This window comes from Stegostoma tigrinum, chromosome 8 (genome assembly GCF_030684315.1).
Source record: "Stegostoma tigrinum isolate sSteTig4 chromosome 8, sSteTig4.hap1, whole genome shotgun sequence".
NCBI classification, from domain to species: Eukaryota; Metazoa; Chordata; class Chondrichthyes; order Orectolobiformes; family Stegostomatidae; genus Stegostoma; species Stegostoma tigrinum.
The window spans coordinates 85,177,946-85,199,391 of NC_081361.1; the positions used below are offsets into that span (position 1 = coordinate 85,177,946).

The 21,446-nt window shown below is 44.4% G+C and overlaps 1 protein-coding gene across 4 annotated transcripts in view; it reads left to right on the forward strand.

Moving 5' to 3' along the window:
- Positions 1-21,446, forward strand: part of bcar3 (BCAR3 adaptor protein, NSP family member) — a 174,250-nt gene that overhangs the window by 137,829 nt on the left and 14,975 nt on the right. For all 4 annotated transcript variants that reach the window (XM_048539998.2, XM_048539996.2, XM_048540000.2 and 1 more), the window contains 4 exons: positions 10,541-10,669; positions 12,651-13,096; positions 15,843-15,943; positions 17,479-18,209. In XM_048539998.2, the coding sequence (XP_048395955.2) occupies positions 10,541-10,669; positions 12,651-13,096; positions 15,843-15,943; positions 17,479-18,209 (1,407 nt within the window). The remainder of the gene's footprint in view (positions 1-10,540; positions 10,670-12,650; positions 13,097-15,842; positions 15,944-17,478; positions 18,210-21,446) is intronic.

Genomic DNA, 21,446 nt, shown 5'->3' on the forward strand with positions numbered 1-21,446 from the left:
GCAGTTATTTGCTCCTGCTTAAAAACAAGGGATCTCCCATTTAAGACAAAGACAGGGAGAAATATCTTCTCAGAGGGTCATTAGTCTTTGTAATTCTCTCTCATAGAGAGTAGTGGAGGCTGGGTCATTGAAAATGTTCATGGTTGAATCACACAGGTTTAGACAGACAAGGGACTCGGGTTTCGAGGAGGGGCAGGAAAGTGGAGTTATGGCCATATTAACAGGATGGTATCAAATGAGGAATGAACTCAAGGGGCTGAATGGCCTACTCCAGACCTAATTTCTTATGATTTTACAACCACTTTTCCAAGGGTCAGACAAACTGATATATTTGGGATGTGTTACACTATGTGAAGTAAATTTTTAAAATTATTTTCAAAACTGTTTGAATTGAGAAATGCCACATAATATGTTAATGAGGTAGAGAGCGCGATGAGCCTGTGACTTGTGTACAAAAATACCAGCACAGCCTTGATGGGGTAGCAGGAACTGCAGATGCTGGAGAATCTGAGATAACATGATGTAAAACTGGATGAACACAGCAGGCCAAGCAACATCAGAGGAGCAGGGAAGCTGATGTTTTGGGCCTAGACCCTTCTTCAGGAAAAAAAGGGTCTAGGCCCGAAACATCAGCCTCCCCACTCCTCTGATGTTGCTTGGCCTGCTGTGTTCATCCAATTCTACACCTTGTTATCACAGACTTGATGTGTTGGGTTGCTTGTTACTCTTGTAATTCTCTAATTCTCTGTGCAATGTATTAATGAGTGTTGGATAATGAAATGAGAGGCTGGATGAACACAGCAGGCCAAGCAGCATCTCAGGAGCACAAAAGCTGACATTTCGGGCCTAGACCCTTCATCAGAGAGGGGGATGGGGTGAGGGTTCTGGAATAAATAGGGAGAGAGGGGGAGGCGGACCGAAGATGGAGAGAAAAGAAGATAAGAAGAGAAAAGAAGAAGAGAAAAGAAAAGGAGAGGAGAGTATAGGTGGGGAGGTAGGGAGGGGATAGGTCAGTCCAGGGAAGACGGACAGGTCAAGGAGGTGGGATGAGGTTAGTAGGTAGGAGATGGAGGTGCGGCTTGGGGTGGGAGGAAGGGATGGGTGAGAGGAAGAACAGGTTAGGGAGGCAGAGACAGGTTGGACTGGTTTTGGGATGCAGTGGGTGGAGGGGAACAGCTGGGCTGGTTGTGTGGTGCAGTGGGGGGAGGGGACGAACTGGGCTGGTTTAGGGATGCAGTAGGGGAAGGGGAGATTTTGAAGCTGGTGAAGTCCACAATGATACCATTGGGCTGCAGGGTTCCCAAGCGGAATATGAGTTGATGTTCCTGCAACCTTTGGGTGGCATCATTGTGGCACTGCAGGAGGCCCATGATGGACATGTCATCTAAAGAATGGGAGGGGGAGTGGAAATGGTTTGCGACTGGGAGGTGCGGTTGTTTATTGCGAACCGAGCGGAGGTGTTCTGCAAAGCGGCCCCCAAGCCTCCGCTTGGTTTCCCCAATGTAGAGGAAGCCACACTGGGTACAGTGGATGCAGTATACCACATTGGCAGATGTGCAGGTGAACCTCTGCTTAATATGGAAAGACATCTTGGGGCCTGGGATAGGGGTGAGGGAGGAGGTGTGGGGGCAAGTGTAGCATTTCCTGCGGTTGCAGGAGAAGGTGCCAGGTGTGGTGGGGTTGGAGGGCAGTGTGGAGCGAACAAGGGAGTCAAGTTCCCATTATCACTATTAATGAGTGTTGACTTGTTGTAGTGAATGATGGGTCTGCCATAAGTAGATAAAGGAATTTGATTGCACTTAGACACTGATCTTTGATGTTTAGCCACTAGGCTAGGATGTTTGCTGTATTTTATAGATAGGTAAAGGCTTTTAATTGCAGCAGCAAATAATGTCAAAAGACATAGATTATAGGGCCACAGGAAATTGTGAGTGACAAATCACTGCGAACAAACATCAATTAGAACATCACTTCCATGTGTTATGTTAATTCCCACGCTGTTGCAGGATAGGCATAATTGGATTAGAAATTCACAGTGTTTTCTCCCTGGGGCTCAGTGAATCACCCAGTTAACAACAGCCACAGCCAGTGGCTGAACCAGTGCCACAAGTGTTCTCCACACCATATCTCATTTAGGAAGGGATAATAAAAATTAGAAAACCAAAAGAACTGTAGATGCGGAAAATCTGAAACAAGAACAGAAGTTGCTGGGTAATCTCAGCAGGTCTGGCAGCATCTGTGGAGAGAAAGCAGAGTAAACGTCTCAGGCCAGTGACCCTTCCTCAATTCTGGGGAAGGGCCACTGGACCGGAAATGCTAACTCTGAGTTGACTGCCTTCCATCGCATTGTCACTAGGGACGCCTTCCTTTTTTATAGGGCCTGCTAGTCTTTGGTTGAGAAGAGTGCATAATTTAGACAGTGCATTGTCCATGTGGCAGTCCAGCAATGGTAAGGTGGCTAAGGACCAAATTGCCATCAGGCTGCGCCCATGAAGGCCTCCTGTACAGGAACTAATGATATTTGATAAGATGATTTCACAGAATGTACACATCGCAGAAGGAGGCCATTCAAACCTGTCTGAGGATTTTAACTTCGGCCGTTCTCCTGCCTTTTCCCCATAACCCTTGCACATTGTTTCAATTTAAATAACTGTCCAATGCCCCCTTGAATGCCTCAATTGAACCTGTTCCCACCACAGTTCCTGGAATGCATTCCATGCCCTAATCGCTTCCTGTGTGAAAAAGACTTTCATCCCACATCGCATTTGCCTCTTTTGCAAAATATTTTAAATCTGCACCCACCAGATCTAGATCTATGAGTGGGAATAGTCACTCCCTATCCATTCTGTCTGTGCTCATGGATTTGAAAACTTTGATCAGATTTCCTTAGCCTTCTCCTCTCCAAGGAAAACAGTGTGGAAAACTTGCCACATAACTGAAATGTTTTGTCACTGGAACCATTCTCCTAAGCTTCTTCCTCAGTCCCTCCATTCAATATTCTGTCAAACTTGTCAGAGGTTTACCTCACTCAGAGATATTAGGAAATGCCAATGCTGAAGTCTGAGATAACTCAGTGTGGAGCTGGAGGAACACAGCAGGCCAGGCAGCATCAGCGGAGCAGGAAAGCTGACAGTTTCAGATCTGACCCGAAACGTCAACTTTCCTGCTCCTCTGATGCTGCCTGGCCTGCTGCATTCCTCCAGCTCCACACTGTGTTAGCAGAGGTTTACCTTCTTCCTTTTGCATGGTTAAAGTGGCATCACATGGAGACAGGGTAGTGAAGAGACATTTGGCACACTTGCCTTCAGTGGTCAGCGCATTGAGTGTGGGAGTTGGGATGTCATGTTGTGGCTGAACATAGCATTTGTGAGGTGACTTTTGGAATACTGCATACAATTCTGGTTGCCCTGCAACAGGAAGGATGTTGTTAAACTTGAGCGGGCGCAGAAAAGATTGACAAGGATGTTGCCGGGGCTGGACGGTTTGAGTCATGAGGACAGGCTAGGACCTTTTTTCCCTGGAATTGGGGTGACCCTATGGGGGTTTACAAAATCATGAGGGGCATGGATGGGGTGATTAGCCAAGCTCTTTCTCTCCAGGGTAGGGGTGTCCAAAACTAGAAGATACAGGTTTAAGATGAACGGGGAAAGATTTCATAAGCTGCCACAGGAAGTGGTAGAGGTGGGTGGAATTACAACATTTAAAAGATATTTGGACAGATACAAGTATAGGAAGGGCTTAAAGGGATATGGGCCAAACATGGAAAATAGCACCGGTCAAGTTTACGATATCTGGTCGCACAGACAGGTTGGACAGAAGGGTCTACTCCTTTGCTGTTTGACTGTTGAACCTGGACATGCTCACTATTGTGGGATGGATGAGTAATTGTGAATGATTGAGTTCTTTCTCCGTACGAAGTGAACACTACCCTTTGCCTCATTCTTACAACTTCAAAAGTGATGTCTGCTGTGGAACAATTCCACAACCTGATGTTCAGACCAACAACAGTTTGCATTTGTATGACCGCCTTCATCACAGTAAAATGTCTCAAGCCATTTCACAAGAGTATTATCAAATAAAATTTGCAATCAAACCATATAAGGAGATATTCAATCAATCATGGAATCCCTACAGTTTGGAAGCAGGGCATGCAGCCCATTGAATCCATACTGACCCATAAGACCATAAGCTATCGGAGCAGAATTAGACCATTTGGCCCACTAAGTCTGCTCCACCACTTAATCATGGCTAACCTGTTTCTCAACCGCTTTCATGCTGTAACCCTTGATCCCCTTATTAATTAAATCCTCTAAAGAGCATCCCACTCAGACCCAACCCCCTACTCTATTCCTCTAACCCTGTATTTCCCATGGCCAACCCACTAGCCTGCACATCTTTGGGCTGTGGGAGGAAACCGGAGCACCCGGAGGAAACCCACGCAGACATGGGGAGAATCTGCAAACTCCACACAGACAGTTACACAAGAGTAGAATCGAACCCGTGTCCCTGGCTTGGTCAAAGAGGTGGGTTTTAGAAGCAGCCCTAAAGGAGGAGACAGAGGTTTTAAGGTACATGGGAGAGAATTCTGGAGCTCAGGGCCTAGTCACGCGAAGACATGACCAATGGAAGAATGATTAATATTTGGGGAGCGCAACAAGCCAGGATTGGTGGAGCACTGGGATCTTAGGGGAGAATTTCAGGGGAGATTACAGCAATGAGACCTTGGAAGGATTTCAAAACGTGGATGAGAATGGTAAAGTTGAGGTTGCTGTGCACATGGGAGTTGATGAAAGTTAGAAATCAGCTACTAGATCTTTGGATATGTTCTGTACAACCCACTGCCTGCTCTATAGCAACAGCAGCTGGCTCTATATAACATGGACCAGTGTGGCTGTCTGTCATTCCTCCAAACCTCTGTCCCACGCTTGTATTCTGTGGCAGTAAATCTTAAATAGGAGCATGATAATGTAAAGAATATGAGCAGCATTAGACCATTCAGCCCCTGAAGCCTATTCTACCAGTCAGCATGATCATGACCGATCTACCACCTCAACTTCATGTTTTTGCCTGTCTCATACATTGCTTGATTCCTGAAGAGATCAAATATCTGTTCACTATGAACCTATTGGTATCAAATACAAGGTCTATGAATAAAGGAACAGTGAGCGGTTTGGAAAGCCAGGGGGGCAGCAGTGAGTGAAGCGTTGAAGGCCATCTTTACCTGAGGTGAGGTGGGGGGAAAGTTGCTTTTAACTGAGGTTAAGAATGATTTTTACTCTTTATTCTGAGTGAAGAAAATACACATCTCAGTCTTAAAAGATCAATCACTCGTCATGAGTTTAACCCTCAGTACTAGAGTCGTCAGCCAGGAGGGATGGCTTCATACCAAGTCATTAAAAGGATAGATGTAGAGAAGATGAGAACAAGATCAGAACTCAGGCCCTGTAAATATGAGTCACCCATTCACACAAAAGGAAACGCGAGTTTTTTTTTACAAACAGTGTTTCGCATATAGAATTTTCTGCCACAGGCAGTTGTGGAGTTGAATCATGGAGATATATTTAAAAGAAGGCTGGATAAATACAGGGAGGAAGGACCTGTTGAACTGAATCCCTGTTTCTGTGCTACAAGCATTTTGTAATAATTTGATAAGAATAGAGACAGTTATACTTTTTTATTGTACTGAAGGAGAGAATGACTCAAAAGACTGTTGTCAAGATTCTGTTCTAATTTACATTGATTGACTTGGGGCTGTGGCAATTAATCTGTAAATCAGTTCCCTTTAATTCTTGGGATGTGGGTCTCACTGGAAAGGTGACATATAACTGCCCAGCCCATAGTTACCCAGGTAGTGGTGGAGGGGATCCTTCTTGAGCCACTGCAGCTCAGAAATTAAACTGGACCAGTAAGTATTTTATCTACAACAGCAAGCTAGAGGCTGGGAACTCTGCAGCGAATAACTCAACTCCAAACTCCACAAAACCTGTCCATAAGGCCCAAGTCAGGAGTGTGGTGGAATTCCTGCTTCACTTGCCAGCAAGTGGCTTCAGCAACACTCAAACTATCCAGGTCAAGGCAGCTCACTTAGCAACACATCCACCACTTGAAATATTCAGTTCTTCCACTACCAACATATAGTACCAGCAGTGTGTATCATCTAAGGCACTGCCTTCCAAATCTATCTAGAAGGATAAAGGCAGCAGGTACATAGAGACACTGCCATCTGCAGGTTCCCTTCCAAATCCTGCTCTGCCCTGACTTGGAAATATGTCACTGTTCCTTCAATGTTGCTGCATCAAAATTGTGGAACTCCCTTCCTTGCCAGCAGTACTGTAGATGTACCTACATCGCATGGACTGCAGAAGTGCATGAAGGCATCACAATGCTACTTCCCCAAGGCCAAGTAAGGATGGGCAATAAATGCTGTCCAACCAGCAACACCCAATTTCCATTAGAGAATAAAAATAGTTTGTCTCATGAAGGAACTTCACTTTTGCTGAGATTTCTGTATATAACTACATCATGTACATCCTCTAGAGTACCACCAGAGGGCACTGTAGTGCAAGGTTGGCATATTTGAATCGGCACTGGAGAGACATTGGGGATGAGCAAGGTTACAAAGCAGCTCTCCATTGATAGAAAAATAAAACAAAAAGTTTCAAAAAAGGGTAGCCACATTGGGCGCAATACCCTCTTTCTGTGCAGCATCATTCAATAATTGAATTTACAGTTAATGTAAATGGGAGGGATCACTCAGGATATTTTCCTTCATTTTGCTGTCTCTGGAGCTCAGTGTGCACCCCACAATGGATCAATCTTCTGTTATATTTTAAAAGTAACTGTTCTGTTTTGAGTCAGGCCTCCACTGAGTCCAAGACAAGAAGGGATTTGTAACCACACAGTGGGAGTTATAATCCCAGGGCTACCTTGTCGTTCAGATTTTGGGTAGACTCACCAAGCCTGACTGAAAACATTGCTGCAGGTTTGATCACTCGATGGCAACAGCAGCTGGAAGATCCCGTGTCCCATTCTGGGAGACTCCCTGACAATCTGACGGAGAGCTTATTCCACCAATTAAATAGGAGGGTCTGCCTGTGACATTGGCTTTTCCTTGATGAGGAAGGAATCAGGGTAAATGGGAATTGGCTGGAAGTTCCAAGGTTTTCCTCAAACTCCTGGTGTCACTTGAGCAGACCTCGAGGGGTGACCTTACAGAGCTTTATAAATAATGAGGGGCATGGATAGATTGAATAGCCAAGGTCTTTTACTTAGAGTGGGGGAGTCCAGAACTAGAGGGCATAGGTTTAAGGTGGGAGGGGAAAGATTTGAAAAGCAGCTGAGGGGCAACTTTTTCACTCTGAGGCTGGTGCGTGTATGGAAGTGGTGGAGGCAGGTACATTTACAACATTTAAAAGGCAACTGAATGGGTACATGAATAGGAAAGGTTGAGAGGGAGATGGGCCAAACGCTGGCAAATGGGACTAGGTCAGATCGGGATATCGGACCGGCGCAGACAAGTCGGACCAATGTATCTGTCTCTGTGCTGTGTGACTCTGAGAAAAGCCCATGTTAAAAATTGCTGACTGCATTGTTTTCCTTATGGATGAGTATGGGAGGGTTATGGTGGAGACTGAGAGAACCTGGATTTTCCAATGGCCAGGCAAGTCCTTATTCCAGCAGCAACGGGGGTTGTGCAGAGGGAACCCTGTGGAATCCCCGTGTAGAACGCTCAGGAGGGACCGTCTGAGGAATGGAATTTCCTGCATGGTAAATTGCTGCTCAGCTTGATGCTGTTTTCCTCCTGAAGGAGGGAGAGGCAGGAATTGAGGGAGGTGGAAGTAGGCAGCACGGATAAGACCATTGGTGCAGGTGAGAGGGTTTCCTGAGCGAGTGAGTAGGTAGTGAGGAGGATATGAGGATTAGTGGTGCCTAGTAGTTGAGAATGGTAGTTGAGGTGCTCTAGTGGGTGAGAATGAGTGAGGAAGATGGTGTAGGCTGTAATAAGATTGGTAGGACATGGGCCTTGGTAGGACGTGTGGATAGGTGTGAGGTAGAGGGACTGTGAGTATCCCACAAAAGATGGTGATGTTTCCCCTGATAGACTGCAGAAGGATATTGAGCTCCTTGCAGTGCTGCGGTCCCCCAGCTGCTCTAATTGGGGTAAGAACCTCAGAGCAGGCTGGTATGGCCTGGGTGTCACGCTCCCTGCCTGGTGGAAAAGCAATGCTGCCCCGCCAGGTCCCTGCCCACGGAGCAAGACACCGACTCCCCCCTGAAATCTAATGTGATTTTCGTCATGGGAGCTCAAACAACAATTAATGCGGCATGTTTGTGTGAGATACAACAAGAATCATTCAACGTGACTCTCACTTTCCCAGAAAGTTAAGGTTCAGCCCTTGGTTTAATTCCAGAGCAACTACTCAGCAGATCCCATACTTGCCTAGTGCACACACCCAGGTACACCGCCAGCCGCCACCAACCCCCCTCCCAACTCTCCGACCTGTTCCACCTCCCCCAAACACTGACCACCTCCACCGCTTTCACCTGCTCCTGACCTGACTCCGTTTCATCTCCTGGGACCTGTACACCACTTGCCACTGTCCCAGAGCCGTTCTCCACTACCCTCCTTCACCTGCTCCAGAGCCACTTCCCTTTTCTCTTGTGCCATCTGTTTCTCTGCTCTGGACTGATCTGTCACCACTCACCAAGGACCTGGCCCAGGACTTTCTCCCACCCAGGGCCTGATCAGTCTCAGCCCATCAATAAACCCACCTCCACCATCCTCCCAGATACCCGCATCGAACTGATACCCACCACCCTCCCCAGCTCCATGTGAGCCGATATCTCCCAGCCACCTCCACCTATCCTTGACACTACATTACTTACCTGGCTCCTTTGCCACCTCACAACCTGGCATCCTAACTACATGGTACCTTACTGCCATCCCCCCCCCCCCCATTCCAAGCTTGCACCAGTGCCCACTGTAATTTTTTTTGCCAGCTTCATAAGCTGAAGCCATTTGATGTAGACAGAGTTTCCCAGCGGCTGCAAGGCTGCACAGGTTAGAGGGAACACTGGCCTAGCACCCAACCCACCTGGCACTCGGCTGCCTACCCAGCTGGTACCTACTTACTTACATGCCTGTTTCTGACTCCAGACCTTCAATGAAGATGGAAATGTTCGCACTCTTAGGATGTCGTCACATCTTTCAGAAAACCCTCACCATGTTTAAGTACCTGAAAAAAATATTTTGAAGTGCATTGATTGATGATGTGTGGACAAATAATGACAGGATGATGCAGGAGTGGGATCTGTGGGGTTTGGCAGTCTATGATCATTTTAAACTGATGAAGCTGCTAGGACTTGTGCATAAAATCAGATGCACCCAGGATGAGATCAAAGGTGCAGAAATGCTTTGGTTCCTTCCGTAAGGAAAACAAAACTTGAAAAATAGTAGTGATAGAAAGTTTACTTTGTTCTTGCAAAAGTACACATTTATGAAAAGGTGAGACAGAAGCAGTGACAGGGATGAGATAACTCATGAACATACCATGTTCATGAGTATGAAAGCAGAGATGGAGTGACAAGTGAACAATAATAACAAGGCAAACAATGGTCCACTGTGATGTTTTGATGAACTAATAATTAAATATAAGTGAATTATCAGCTCATTAAACTGACAGATTAGAGCGAGTTGTATTAGGAATTGGAATCACTCAATGCTCAATGGCAAAGTAGACGCCTCCGCCCCACCCCGCGCGCGCGCACACACACACACATACACACACACACACACAAACATGGGTATCAACGCAGATGTTTGTACATACACCCATTCACATACTCAAAATTAGCTCGAGGGCTTGAATGTCTTCTTCTCTTTCATGTCTATTTTCTGCTACTTACCTTTGTCCAACAGGATAAGGAAGTGAGAGGGTGGATATACATCTCAGTTGCTATATCTCCAGGCAACTGTCAGAATCAGGGTTGCTCATGGAGAAAGGAAATCTTTATGAGGCTGATTTTTGAGAGCTGCATACAGAGCTTTTCCTAGCACATAAAATAATGCTGTGACGGAAATTAACTTCTTGTAACTAAATATAATCAAATCAATAAAACACAGATAAAAAGCATTATTCGCAGCATGGGAGTACACATTTTCCAGTAGGTGAGCGGAGCCATTATAGTGTCTGATCTGACAGTATTAGCTTGATTGAAGCAAGGATATTTCCAACTGCTAGGCGTGAGCGGAGCCATTATAGTGTCTGATCTGACAGTATTAGCTTGATTGAAGCAAGGATATTTCCAACTGCTAGGCGTGAGCGGTGTGACTGAGTGTAATTCATCTCCCGCAGCTATTGATTTGAAATGAAAAAGACCAGCTGGAAAATGGGAATCATGGCCAAACATGCCTTTGAACCCCATGTGGGCTCAATGAGTGAATCTGATTGCTGTGTGCAGCCGTTACCTGTGGGTTACAGAGTGAGGACTGGCTGGAGGGATTCTGACAGACTCTTTGTTTCTGCTGTTCTATTTTCAGTTCTCCAAGGAACGGTACATAATGGACTCAACACCTGAGAAACTGAAAAAGGAGCTGGAAGAAGAACTGAAGTTAAACAGTGAAGACTTACGAAGTCATGCCTGGTACCATGGGCAAATTCCCAGGAAGGTATGCTGCTCAGCATTGCTTGTTTTAATCTGGACCATGGCATTTATTTTCCATTTGAGCTGTGGTTGTCCACTTGAACTGTCGGAACAGTGCTGGTAGAACTTAGCAGAGAAATGAGACGATGTTTCCTACATGGGACTCCTCCAGAGATCCCATATGGTTTTGAGTCAGTCTAGACTTTACAGTATCATTTAACACTGATTATTTCAGTGCAAGCAATGAGATCATTTTCCCCAGAGCCCTAATTTCACAATGCCGTGTGCTGGTTTGTAAATGAAAAAAACATGATCACATTAAACCAACATTGCCCTTTATCTTTTAAGCTAGAAGCCTTCACGTTTGTTCTTGTATGATTTCTTTCACGGGATGTTAGTGTCACTGACTGGCCAACATTTATTGCCCTTGAGAAGGTGTTGTAGATTCCCTGCTTGAACCGCTGCAGTCCACGAATTTCAGTAGAACCACAGTGCCCTTAGGAAAGGAATTCCAGAATTTTGATCCAGTGACACTGAAGGTACAGTGATAAATTTCCAAGTTAGGAGGCGAGTGGCTTGGAGAGGAAATTGCAGTTTCCATCAAAAGGAGAGTCGGTAAGTTGCTGGGATGAAATTGATCTTGTCAGGAGGCCGCACAGACTTTGTTACATTGGGTACTCATTGTAATCCCAGCCTGACACTTCCTTCTATTGACCTCAGTAGAACGAAATGTCAGGCACAGAGCATCCTGATCAGACAGTGCAATAACATTCAGTTTACCACAGAGATGAGTTTCACCCCTTCAGTTCTCTCATTTGTACTGATCAGCCTGATGTTGATGCTGAGCTGGTGCTGAAAGTACTGCCCTCAGCTGAGACAACATCAGCATCAAGACCTTGCGTGTGTAATGTGTAAAAATGCAGACAGCACGGTGGCTCGGTGGTTAGCACTGCAGCCTCACAGCACCAGGGACCCGGGTTCGATTCCAGCCTCGGGTGACTGTCTGTGTGGAGTTTGCACATTCTCCCTGTGTCTGCGTGGGTTTCCTCCGGGTGCTCCAGTTTCCTCCCACTGTCCAAAGATGTGCAGGCTAGGTGGATTGGCCATGCTAAATTGCCCGTAGTGCTCAGGGGTGTGTGGGTTATAGGGGGATGGGTCTGGGTGGGATGCTTCAAGGGCCTGTTTCCACACTAGGTAATCTAAACTAAGGCCTTCTGTCTTATGTTGTGGAATAGCGGAGACGTAGCAGATGTGATTAAAATGTGGAATAAGGATTCAACTAGATTGATTTGGTGAGACCGTTTCCGCTGCAGATAGTGCTGGTCGGGGAGAGAGGTTGCGGGAGGAGACTGGGCACTCTTGTAAAATGTGAGCCAGGCAGTTTGGCCCAGTGTTTGGGAATCTGGTGTCCCCCGATTAAAGTGTACAAGTGAAGATTGTTTTTGTAAGTGCTGCTCAATCGTTTTGAACAGAAAGTGAATTGATTGGTATATCTCTTGTGTACTGGTACAAGGGAAGGGTATATTTGCCCTGGAGTGCGGGCAGCACAAAGAAAAGGTTCTTGACTGAATCGGTGCGAAGGTGGTGCAGGTCCGTCGGCACTTGTCCCCGTGAGCAGGTATTAATTCTCCCAGGCTGACCTTTACCCATTCCATTGTCTGTTCGACTGTTGTTCTCTCTTGCCGGGCTCCATTTCCACCTCTCGTTTACTCCACACCCCCACCACACCTTCGGCATTATACCAACCATTTTTTCCCTTAGCTAAAGCCAGTACTGAAGAAGAGTCACCAGATCTGAAATGTTAACTTTGCTTTCTCTCTACAGTTTTTACTGTTCCTGATATTGTATCTGGTTTGGTTGAGTGCTGCACATGAAATATTAACCTAACTAGCACGTTCTCGAATACTCAATGCTGTTACAATAGACAGAGATCGTATTCGACAGGGCTGTGTAGAAATCTCCTTGACCATGCTTCTGAGTCCTGCTAACCATGTTTCTGTTTGAAGGTTGCAGAGTCCCTAATTCAGAGAGATGGAGACTTCCTCATCCGTGAATCCCTCTCCAGCCCAGGCAACCAGGTGTTGACCTGTCAGTGGAAGAACACACCTCACCATTTCAAAATCAACAGAGTGGTTGTCAGGCTAAATGAAGGCTACAGTCGCCTGCAGTACCAGTTTGAGCAGGACAGCTTTGACAGCATCCCCGCGCTGGTCAGGTGCTACGTGGGGAACCGCAAACCGATCTTCGAACAGGTCGGAGCGATCATTTTCCAGCCCATAAATCGGACTGTGCCGTTGAGGTGCGTGGAGGAGAAATACGGGCCAGCTGCTCCCATAAGGCAACAAGTCAGCAGCACGCCAGATGGAAAACTGGACTCAGAAAAGCACCTGATCTCGAACGTGTCAAACAGGCCCAGTCAAGAGCGGATTCTATCAGCTGGAAACCTTTTGAGGTGGGTTTCTGAAAGGAAATAATTCATTAACCACAGCAGATTTGTGGGGGATGATGGCCTACTGGTATTCTGTCTGGTGCGGCTGTACTTGGAGTATTGTGTACAGTTCTGGTCACCGCATTATAAGAAGGATGTGGAAGCTTTGGAAAGGGTGCAGAGGAGATTTACCAGGATGTTGCCTGGTATGGAGGGAAGGTCTTATGAGGAAAGGCTGAGGGACTTGAGGCTGTTTTTGTTAGAGAGAAGAAGGTTAAGAGGTGACTTAATAGAGACATACAAGATGATCAGAGGATTAGATAGGGTGGACAGTGAAAGACTTTTTCCTCGGATGGTGATGGCTAGCATGAGGGACATAGCTTTAAATTGAGGGGTGATAGATATAGGACAGATGTCAGAGGTAGGTTCTTTACTCAGAGAGTAGTAAGGGTGTGGAATGCCCTGCCTGCAACGGTAGTAGATTCGCCAACTTTAAGGGCATTTAAATGGTCATTGAATAAACGTATGGATGATAATGGAATAGTGTAGGTTAGATGGGCTTCAGATTGGTTTCACAAGTCGGCGCAACATCGAGGGCTGAAGGGCCTGTACTGCACTGTAATGTTCTATGTTCTATGTTAACCCAACTAGCTCCAGGCACCTAGTTTTGAATAGTGACATGACAATGGTGGACTTTGAATTCAAGATAAAATCTGGAGTCTAATGACAAACTAATGACATTGTTGATTGTCAGGAAAACCGCTTCTGGCTCATTAATGCCCTTTAGGGAAAGAAACAGACATCCTTACCTGGTCTGGCTCACATGTGACTCCAGACCCAAAAAATAATGTTCACTCTGAACGGCCCTCTGGGCAATTAGGTATCGGCAATAAATACTGTCCCAGCCTGAGATATTTTGATCCCATGAATAAATAGAAAAAATTAAGATTCAACTTAGGGATGTCTCCCTATTTAGCAGCAACACATAAAATTTTAACTGAGAGCTGCATTGCATAACGTGTGGAGATCTCCTGTTGTCTTAGATCAGGAGTGCTCACTACCTTTTTAGCTCAGGGTTAAAACTCCCAGAACAGCAATTGGCACAGGGGCAGCTCTTAGAAATCCAGTATAAAAATAACCCAGTGTGCTTATTTTGTTTTTAACATAGCCAGGGAACGAGCTTTCCATTTAAAGAAACTGTCTTGATGGTTGAATGTTTGAATGTTTCCTGTTTGGGATTTTGTTGTGTTTGGCTTCATAAAGTGAAGGTTAAATGGATACACATGCACACAATACTTCATGCTGGTTATTCCCCCAGCCCCAACCTCCATCAGCTCTCCCTCCTCTGCAGTCCTAGATTTAGCAGCAGACTGTGAGGGGTGGTGGAGCAGCACTGGGGAATTCAGATGCATTGACACAATCAGCAGAAGGCTTCTGAGAATTCCAAGCGATTAGGGGTCGGGGAACTGCAACCAAGCTACGGCCCCATATTCTAATGAGTGGAAGTGGTTTTAATAGATTTTAACAACAGATCCTTTTCCAGTCAAACATTTCCAGCCATCCAATGTTTGTGGAAATGAGGTGCTCCTAGCACAATGGGACAAAACTAGTAATATTAGGCTATCTACTGTGGTCACATTTCCCTACTCTTTCTCTGTGTCCTTTAACATTTTGCTTCCTCCTTAATCTGACTGTGCCTCAGGACTTCCAACTGAGAAATATTTATTAACAGCCACTGGAGTATTGCTCAGAAAAGAGACACTCTATCGAAGCTTTACACCTTGCATTCCTCAGGAGAGACCCAAATTCCAAAGGGAACAACAATTAATGCTGCATGAGAAAAGGAATTTTTACAGCATGAGAATCAGCACCCTTCCCCTCTACCATCTGTCCTGAGGAGTGCTCGGTGAAAATCTTCAACGGCATGTCTCTCCTTCCCAGCGGTTTTATTAATTATGCTTTTTTTAAATTTTTGCTAAGATCAGTGGATCAGTTGGGAAAGTGTGAGAAGTTTTAAGATCATCACACTCTGTTTAGTGCCTTTGTATGTAAGACTATTAAAAAATGTAACAAACAAAGCTGATGGAATTGAAATGGAATAGGACAGCTTGTGCTGTTTTCATGATCTTGATCAGTTTGGGTTTATTAACCTCAAGCTAAATGAACAGATGAAAGTATTGATTGCAAGACTTTTCCTGTGCAGTTCATTGCCATCAGCTTCCCAATTCACTTTTGTACAATGAAACTCATGCACGCCTCCCTTGTCTAATCTCCTGTATAACCCTGTTAAAACTAGACTATTCCATGTTAATTATTGATTCTGGCCTTTTCCAGTTAGTTTCCAGCATTATCTGTGTGACCATTGTCCTTGAAAAGTATTGTATCCCTGTAACATTTTAAAATGACGTCATTTTCCCATCTTTGCCCTTGGGCGGTAAATGTCTCTGTAGCTGTTTTAAGTGAGCATTTCCACCAGGTTAAGTTGATGATTTCTTTTTCCAGACTGATATTTGTTTTACATCTTATGCTGAATTCCTTCAGCAATAAGATGGGGATTCAGTATATTTATGTTCTTCTAGGTAGTTTAGCAGTCCCTTTTGTTTTCAGGTGCCTGTACTTGGCATTGTCCAAGTGCATAAGATGTGAGCAAAGGAAGGATTCCACTGGAAAGTACTTGCATCTCTATGCATCGGTTTGGCAAATGTTTAAACCACCATCAGGTGACAAATGTACAGGTTTTTAAAAGCTTTTCTTTTCCCTGTCACCGCAGGAATAAAGACAAGAGTGGGAGCCAGCCGGCAAGTCTTGACTATGTGCAGGATAGACGCCAACCCTTGAAATCCCATCAGTCGGAAAGTTACCTTCCTTTGGGTGAGTTTGAATCAGTCCCAGGCTGAAGTTTTTTTGTTCCTCGTTTTAAAATGCCTGTGCCTATTTTTCCAGGTTGCTTGCCTTGTTCAATGATCGCTGTTGCCTTGTTTATTTGTGTCTTGCTTCAATATTGTATCCACGATGTGGAGGTGCTGGTGTTGGACTGGGATGGACAGGGTCAAAAATCACACGATACCAGGTTATAGTCCGACAGGTTTATTTGAAGACGCAAGCTTTTAGAGTCGGCGACACCTGAAGAAGAAGTGAAACTCTGAAAGCTTGACCCTTTGAACAAACCTGTTGGACTATAACCAGGTGTTGTGTGATTTTTGACAATATTGTATCAAAAGTAACAAGCAAAGCTTTGGTGTTTTATTATTTGATCCATTTCTTAGTGTATTAATCTGTCCGTGCTGTCCTTCAGTAATTAACACTAATTAAGGTTCATATTATAGTTGTTGTCTTGTACACCAGTAACAGAATCAAAATGTTTAACACAAGTTGTTTGCCTGTAATTTTTAAATGCAACAATTCTCCCTATTTCAGTAGTCTCAAATAGAGAAGTTTTGTTATTAAGTAGTTAAAAAACTGCTACTTATTTATTCACTTATAAAGTCTTATCATATGAAAAAGTATTTTGGGAACAGAGTGAAATTTCCTTTTGCAACTTCTGCCTACTTACCAGCTGGCTGGATCCCCATTCTCTCAAACTTTCAGTTTAGGTTTTGGTCTCCCCAGCACTGACTGGAAACTTTTAGGAATAAAACAAATTAACTGCAGTGGGGAAATCAGTTTTGCAAATATATACCAACTACATTGAGAGGATGTATTTTGTAGCTTCGTTTTGAAGTAATCAGGGAAACAAGGACTTTGTTTAGGTTCTTTGCTGCTTTATTGGAATTGTAGAAGATGTTTTTACATTGTCTTTTGGTTACTTTAATGTGGTGTATTGGGATCTTAAATTGGGAATGCATTGCCTGATGTTACATACAATTAAATGGGAAAACCTGCTTTGTTTTGAGGAGTGGTTTTCAGGAATCTTTCTCTCACTTAAAATGGGAAATTTCTGTAAATCTCTCAGAAGGAAGAATCTGAATTTGTACATTACTGTTCACAGTCTGAGGGCATCCCAAAACCATTTATAGGTTTTGAAATGTAGAGGCTGTTGCAGTGTAAAACAAGTAGTTGTTTGTGCACAGCAAGATCCCACAAAAGTGCAAAAATACAGTGACCAGTTCATCAGATTTTTTGTTGTCAGTGATGTTGGCTGGGGGATATATATTGCTGTAGAAATTGGGAATAGTTCCCCTCGCTTCTTTGAAATACTGCTATGGAATTTTTTTTACGCCCACCTTACAGTGCAGCTGGATAGAAAACCTCAGCCAAAACCCAGCAGACGTGACACTTTGTAGCCCACCCTTTTGTATCCTTTGCAATGTCTGACTCAGAGGCATGTTGCCTTCCTCTGGGCTAGAGCTAACATTCGCTGTTATTGGATCCTAATCTGCTGCACCGCTCCTGTCCTTTACTCACAGGAATGAAACCTCCAATCCAACAACAGCAACAGCTACAGCTATCACACCAGCCTCCGCAACAGCAGCATAAAGGAATGGAAGGAACTGCATGCATCAAGCCCAAAGTGTTTCGAACAGGCAGTGAGCCTGCTCTCAGCCCAACATTTGCTCGAATCCCCACTTTGGAATTTCAAGCAGGAGAAGCACTGAGAGGGTCTGATAGTCAACTCTACCCCAAGCCACCTCCGAAACCGAGCAAGGTGCCCTCCCTGAGGATGCCGCGCGCCCCTTCATTAATGAACAATTCTGACAGAGGCAAGCACAGTGAGGTGAGTGCTGGCAGCCCAGAAAGGGGCAATCATTACACTGAACTGAAACATGATGCCTCTGTGGAGCAGGCAGGGACAGACCAGTACTTCTTCCAGCCTGACAGCTTTGTAGAAAGACTAAAAACCGAGGAAGCACCAAAGATCTCCTTCCAAAGATCCAACTCTGTCCTCAGCATTTCAGAGGAGAGCCCATTTCGGTTCATAGTCTCTTCTGTTGGAGATGAGGAAAAGACCAGTGACCCAGTCTTCGTTGCACCCTCCTTTGAGAACATTTCCTGCTTTAAACCGAATGACTTCAAATCTAAAATGCTTCACCCTGACAACAAGCCCCTGGAAACATGGGTGATCAGACATGTTAAAGAACTGTTTGCCAATAATGACCCTTCAACTATTGCCAAGCACATCCTGAAAGTGGATTGCCAGGTAAGAATTTGTGTTACAACTCACAACATAGATTTGTGAAGTTGTGTGATTATATCTGACTTTGCTAGCTGCATGTTCAGAGTTACATTGTGCAAGTCAGGAAGGCTAAACAAAGGGTCAGCCGAATGCTTTCATGAAGATGTCATTTGTACAGTATGTTAATGGAGACTGATCAGGTGAGGCCAGCTATCTGAAGAGTAGTTGGCTGATAGCATTTTAAGTTGATTAGCCCCCGTTGGCTGGGGATTGTAACAATATAGGAGTTAGGGACACAGTGATGGAAGGTGGAGGAATGGCAAGTGTGCTGATCATTTTGAGGTCACTTACTGAAATGTTATTCCGGAATATATCACATTTTCTGTCTGATGTTTCTAATTTTTTGTTTTACATTGTTTTAGCATGGAATAGTTTACCAGTGGTAGTCGTGGAAGCGGAGTCATTAGTGACATTTAAGTGACTGCTGGACATGCACATGGACAGCAGTGAATTGAGGGGAATGTAGGTTAGGTTATTTTGTTTTTGGATTAGGAATATTCCACGGCACAAAATTGTGGGCCGAAGGGCCTGTACCGTGCTATACTTTTCTAAGTTCTATGTTCTATAACTGTTGGAATCACTACAAAGCCCAAACATAGCACCATTGGTTAGATCTTTTTTGCAAGCCATAAGAACATAAAAGTGTATAAACTCCCTTTGTATTCTTCGAATTAAATGAGAATATGTTTCCTGGGAGGGGTAACCACATCACATAAACTCAGCCTGAGTTGGATGAGCAGAATGTTGGACATGTATCAATCAGTCCTCGCATCCGCTGTGTGAATCCTTCCGAGTGTGAAGTGGCAGCTGGGAAATGTTAATAAATAAACCAATAGGCCAGTGCATTGCTCCCTGATACCTAACTGACTTTAATGCATGATATTAGGAAGCCAATAGTGTTTATTGGCGGTGTGTTTCAGAAAAAACTTTATCTTATTAATGGCATGATTTCCATGCCGTATTTGCAGTGCATAATCAGCACAGGACATCTTCTAAGACAGAAAAAATGGTCAGAAGGAGCACTGTTCATAAGTCCTGGGATGGGGTGATGGGAGAGATTTAGTGTTCAGTCCCAGTGCCAGCTCCGTCCAGTTGGCACAGTTGTTGCCTGGCACAGACACTCTGGAGTTATTCATTCACTTGGAGATTCAGAAACATGAACATTCTGTTTCCTCCGTATGTTGCCATGCACTGCTGTCTTATTTTTGCTGCTTGCCCCAGCAGATCCTTCAAAGTTTCTTGAACGGATTGAGAAAACATGTCGGGAAGCTACATGAGAGTTAAGTGAGTGGGCCAAATGCACCTTGTTTCTGACCCGCACGTTCCCACCTCTGAGATGTGCAGGCTGTGCCCCCTGTTTAAATGCTACAGCCCTACACTCCAGCACTTTGTCAGTGATTTTCACCAACCCATACCCGGTGGGTATGCTAGAAACCTCCATATAAATCCCTCCCCTCCCCAACAACCAGTGCAGATCTTTTAGAAGAGCAGCACAAATCAGCATGTGGGAAATTTCTCCTCCAAATATCCTGACATTATCCTGTGGATAAATGGATTGTTGTTTTCCGAATAGGGAGAGGTTGAATCTCGCATGGCTCCTGCTAATGGAGGTAACGGAATGTAACAGTAGTCTGCCCCACAGCCAGGACACTTGTCACTTGACTATAGAAGGGAGATTCATCTTTGAAACAGTGATATTTATAGTAATTTTTGTGTCACAAATAGCTCCCCGATTAGTCTTCAGGCACGAAGATTCCCAGAAAGTTTGCAGTGATAAACAGAATCAGCCTGCATAGATGCTGGCATTCTCAACATGCTGGGAACCTAACAGTATGCAGCTCCCAGTGATTCCTCCCACTGAAATGCTGAGTTTGGAGAAATAGATAATTAAAACTAAAACGCGATGTTTATAATTAACAACGTTTTCATAACTGAGAACAATTACTGGCAGGGGAGGTAAGCTCAGGACAGAAGGGCTCCATCTACTGAGAGTCATCCAATCAAGGCTCCCACTCCAGGCCTATTCTGAAAAAGGGTGATGTTTGTCCTTTGTTGGCAAAGAACTGAAATGATACTGTTGAACGGCTGGTGCCTCTGCAGTAAATGATTTGATTCTCAAACATAACTGTAACGCATGAACAATGGCAAACTGTCCATGAGGCATAAAACACAAACAGAAGTTGCTGGAAAAGCTCAGCAGGTCTGGTAGCATCTGTGAAAAAAAAATTCAGAGTTAATGTTTTGGGTCTGGTGACCCTTCCTCAGAACCATCACCAGAGCCGAAACGCTAACTCTGAATTTTTTTCTTCACAGATGCTGCCAGACCTGCTGAGCTTTTCCAGCAACTTCTGTTTGTGTTCCTGATTTACAGCATCCGCTGTTTATATACACTGCCTCGTTTATATACACTGTGAAATTATGGAAGCCTGAGAAAAGTAGCCAAGCAGATACCCATTGGCTGGAAAACTCAGTGAGGATCAAGCACAGAAAATCCCTGAAAATTCTCTACCTCTGTTTTTCCTGAAGGTAAATTTTGGAAATTCCTGACTGCTATACGTCAAAAGCAAATTCTACCAAATTGATCAAATTTTACCCATTTTGATACAAATTCAATTTTAGACACAAATCAGAGTGTAAGTATAGGTGCTGATGGATATTTTTCTTCTCCCAAGCTTCAGTAGTGCCTCACTCTCGGTGCACCCAAAACAAAGGTGAATATCCTGTGGCATTTTAGTATTTGGATTCAATAGATGTAATTTTGATGTGCGGTACAACATGGTGCTTGCAAGTCTGTTAGATGGAGCAGTGTGAATACACTGTTATTCATTTTAGACTAATGCACTAAGTCAGAACGTTCCCTAATTAATGCCACGTGCTTTGAAACACAGCTTTAGAAGCAAAGCTTGGCAAATACTGGTGGTAATAATTACAAAATAATTACAAAATAACAAAAATGCTTGGTGCTATTTTAGCAAAGGTGCGAACCCAGTTCAATTCCACAGATTAATGCTTCCACTAAAATGAGATCAGTAATTAATGCACTCATTCATTGTGCACAGGATCTTGCTTCAAATTCCAGCCTCAAATTATAGGAAACATTCTGAATTGTTTGTTTCTAACCGCTCACTATCGTCAAAAAACTGTAATCTAACTAGGAATAAAAGAAGAGTAGGCCATTCAGCCCCCAGAGCTTGTTCTGGC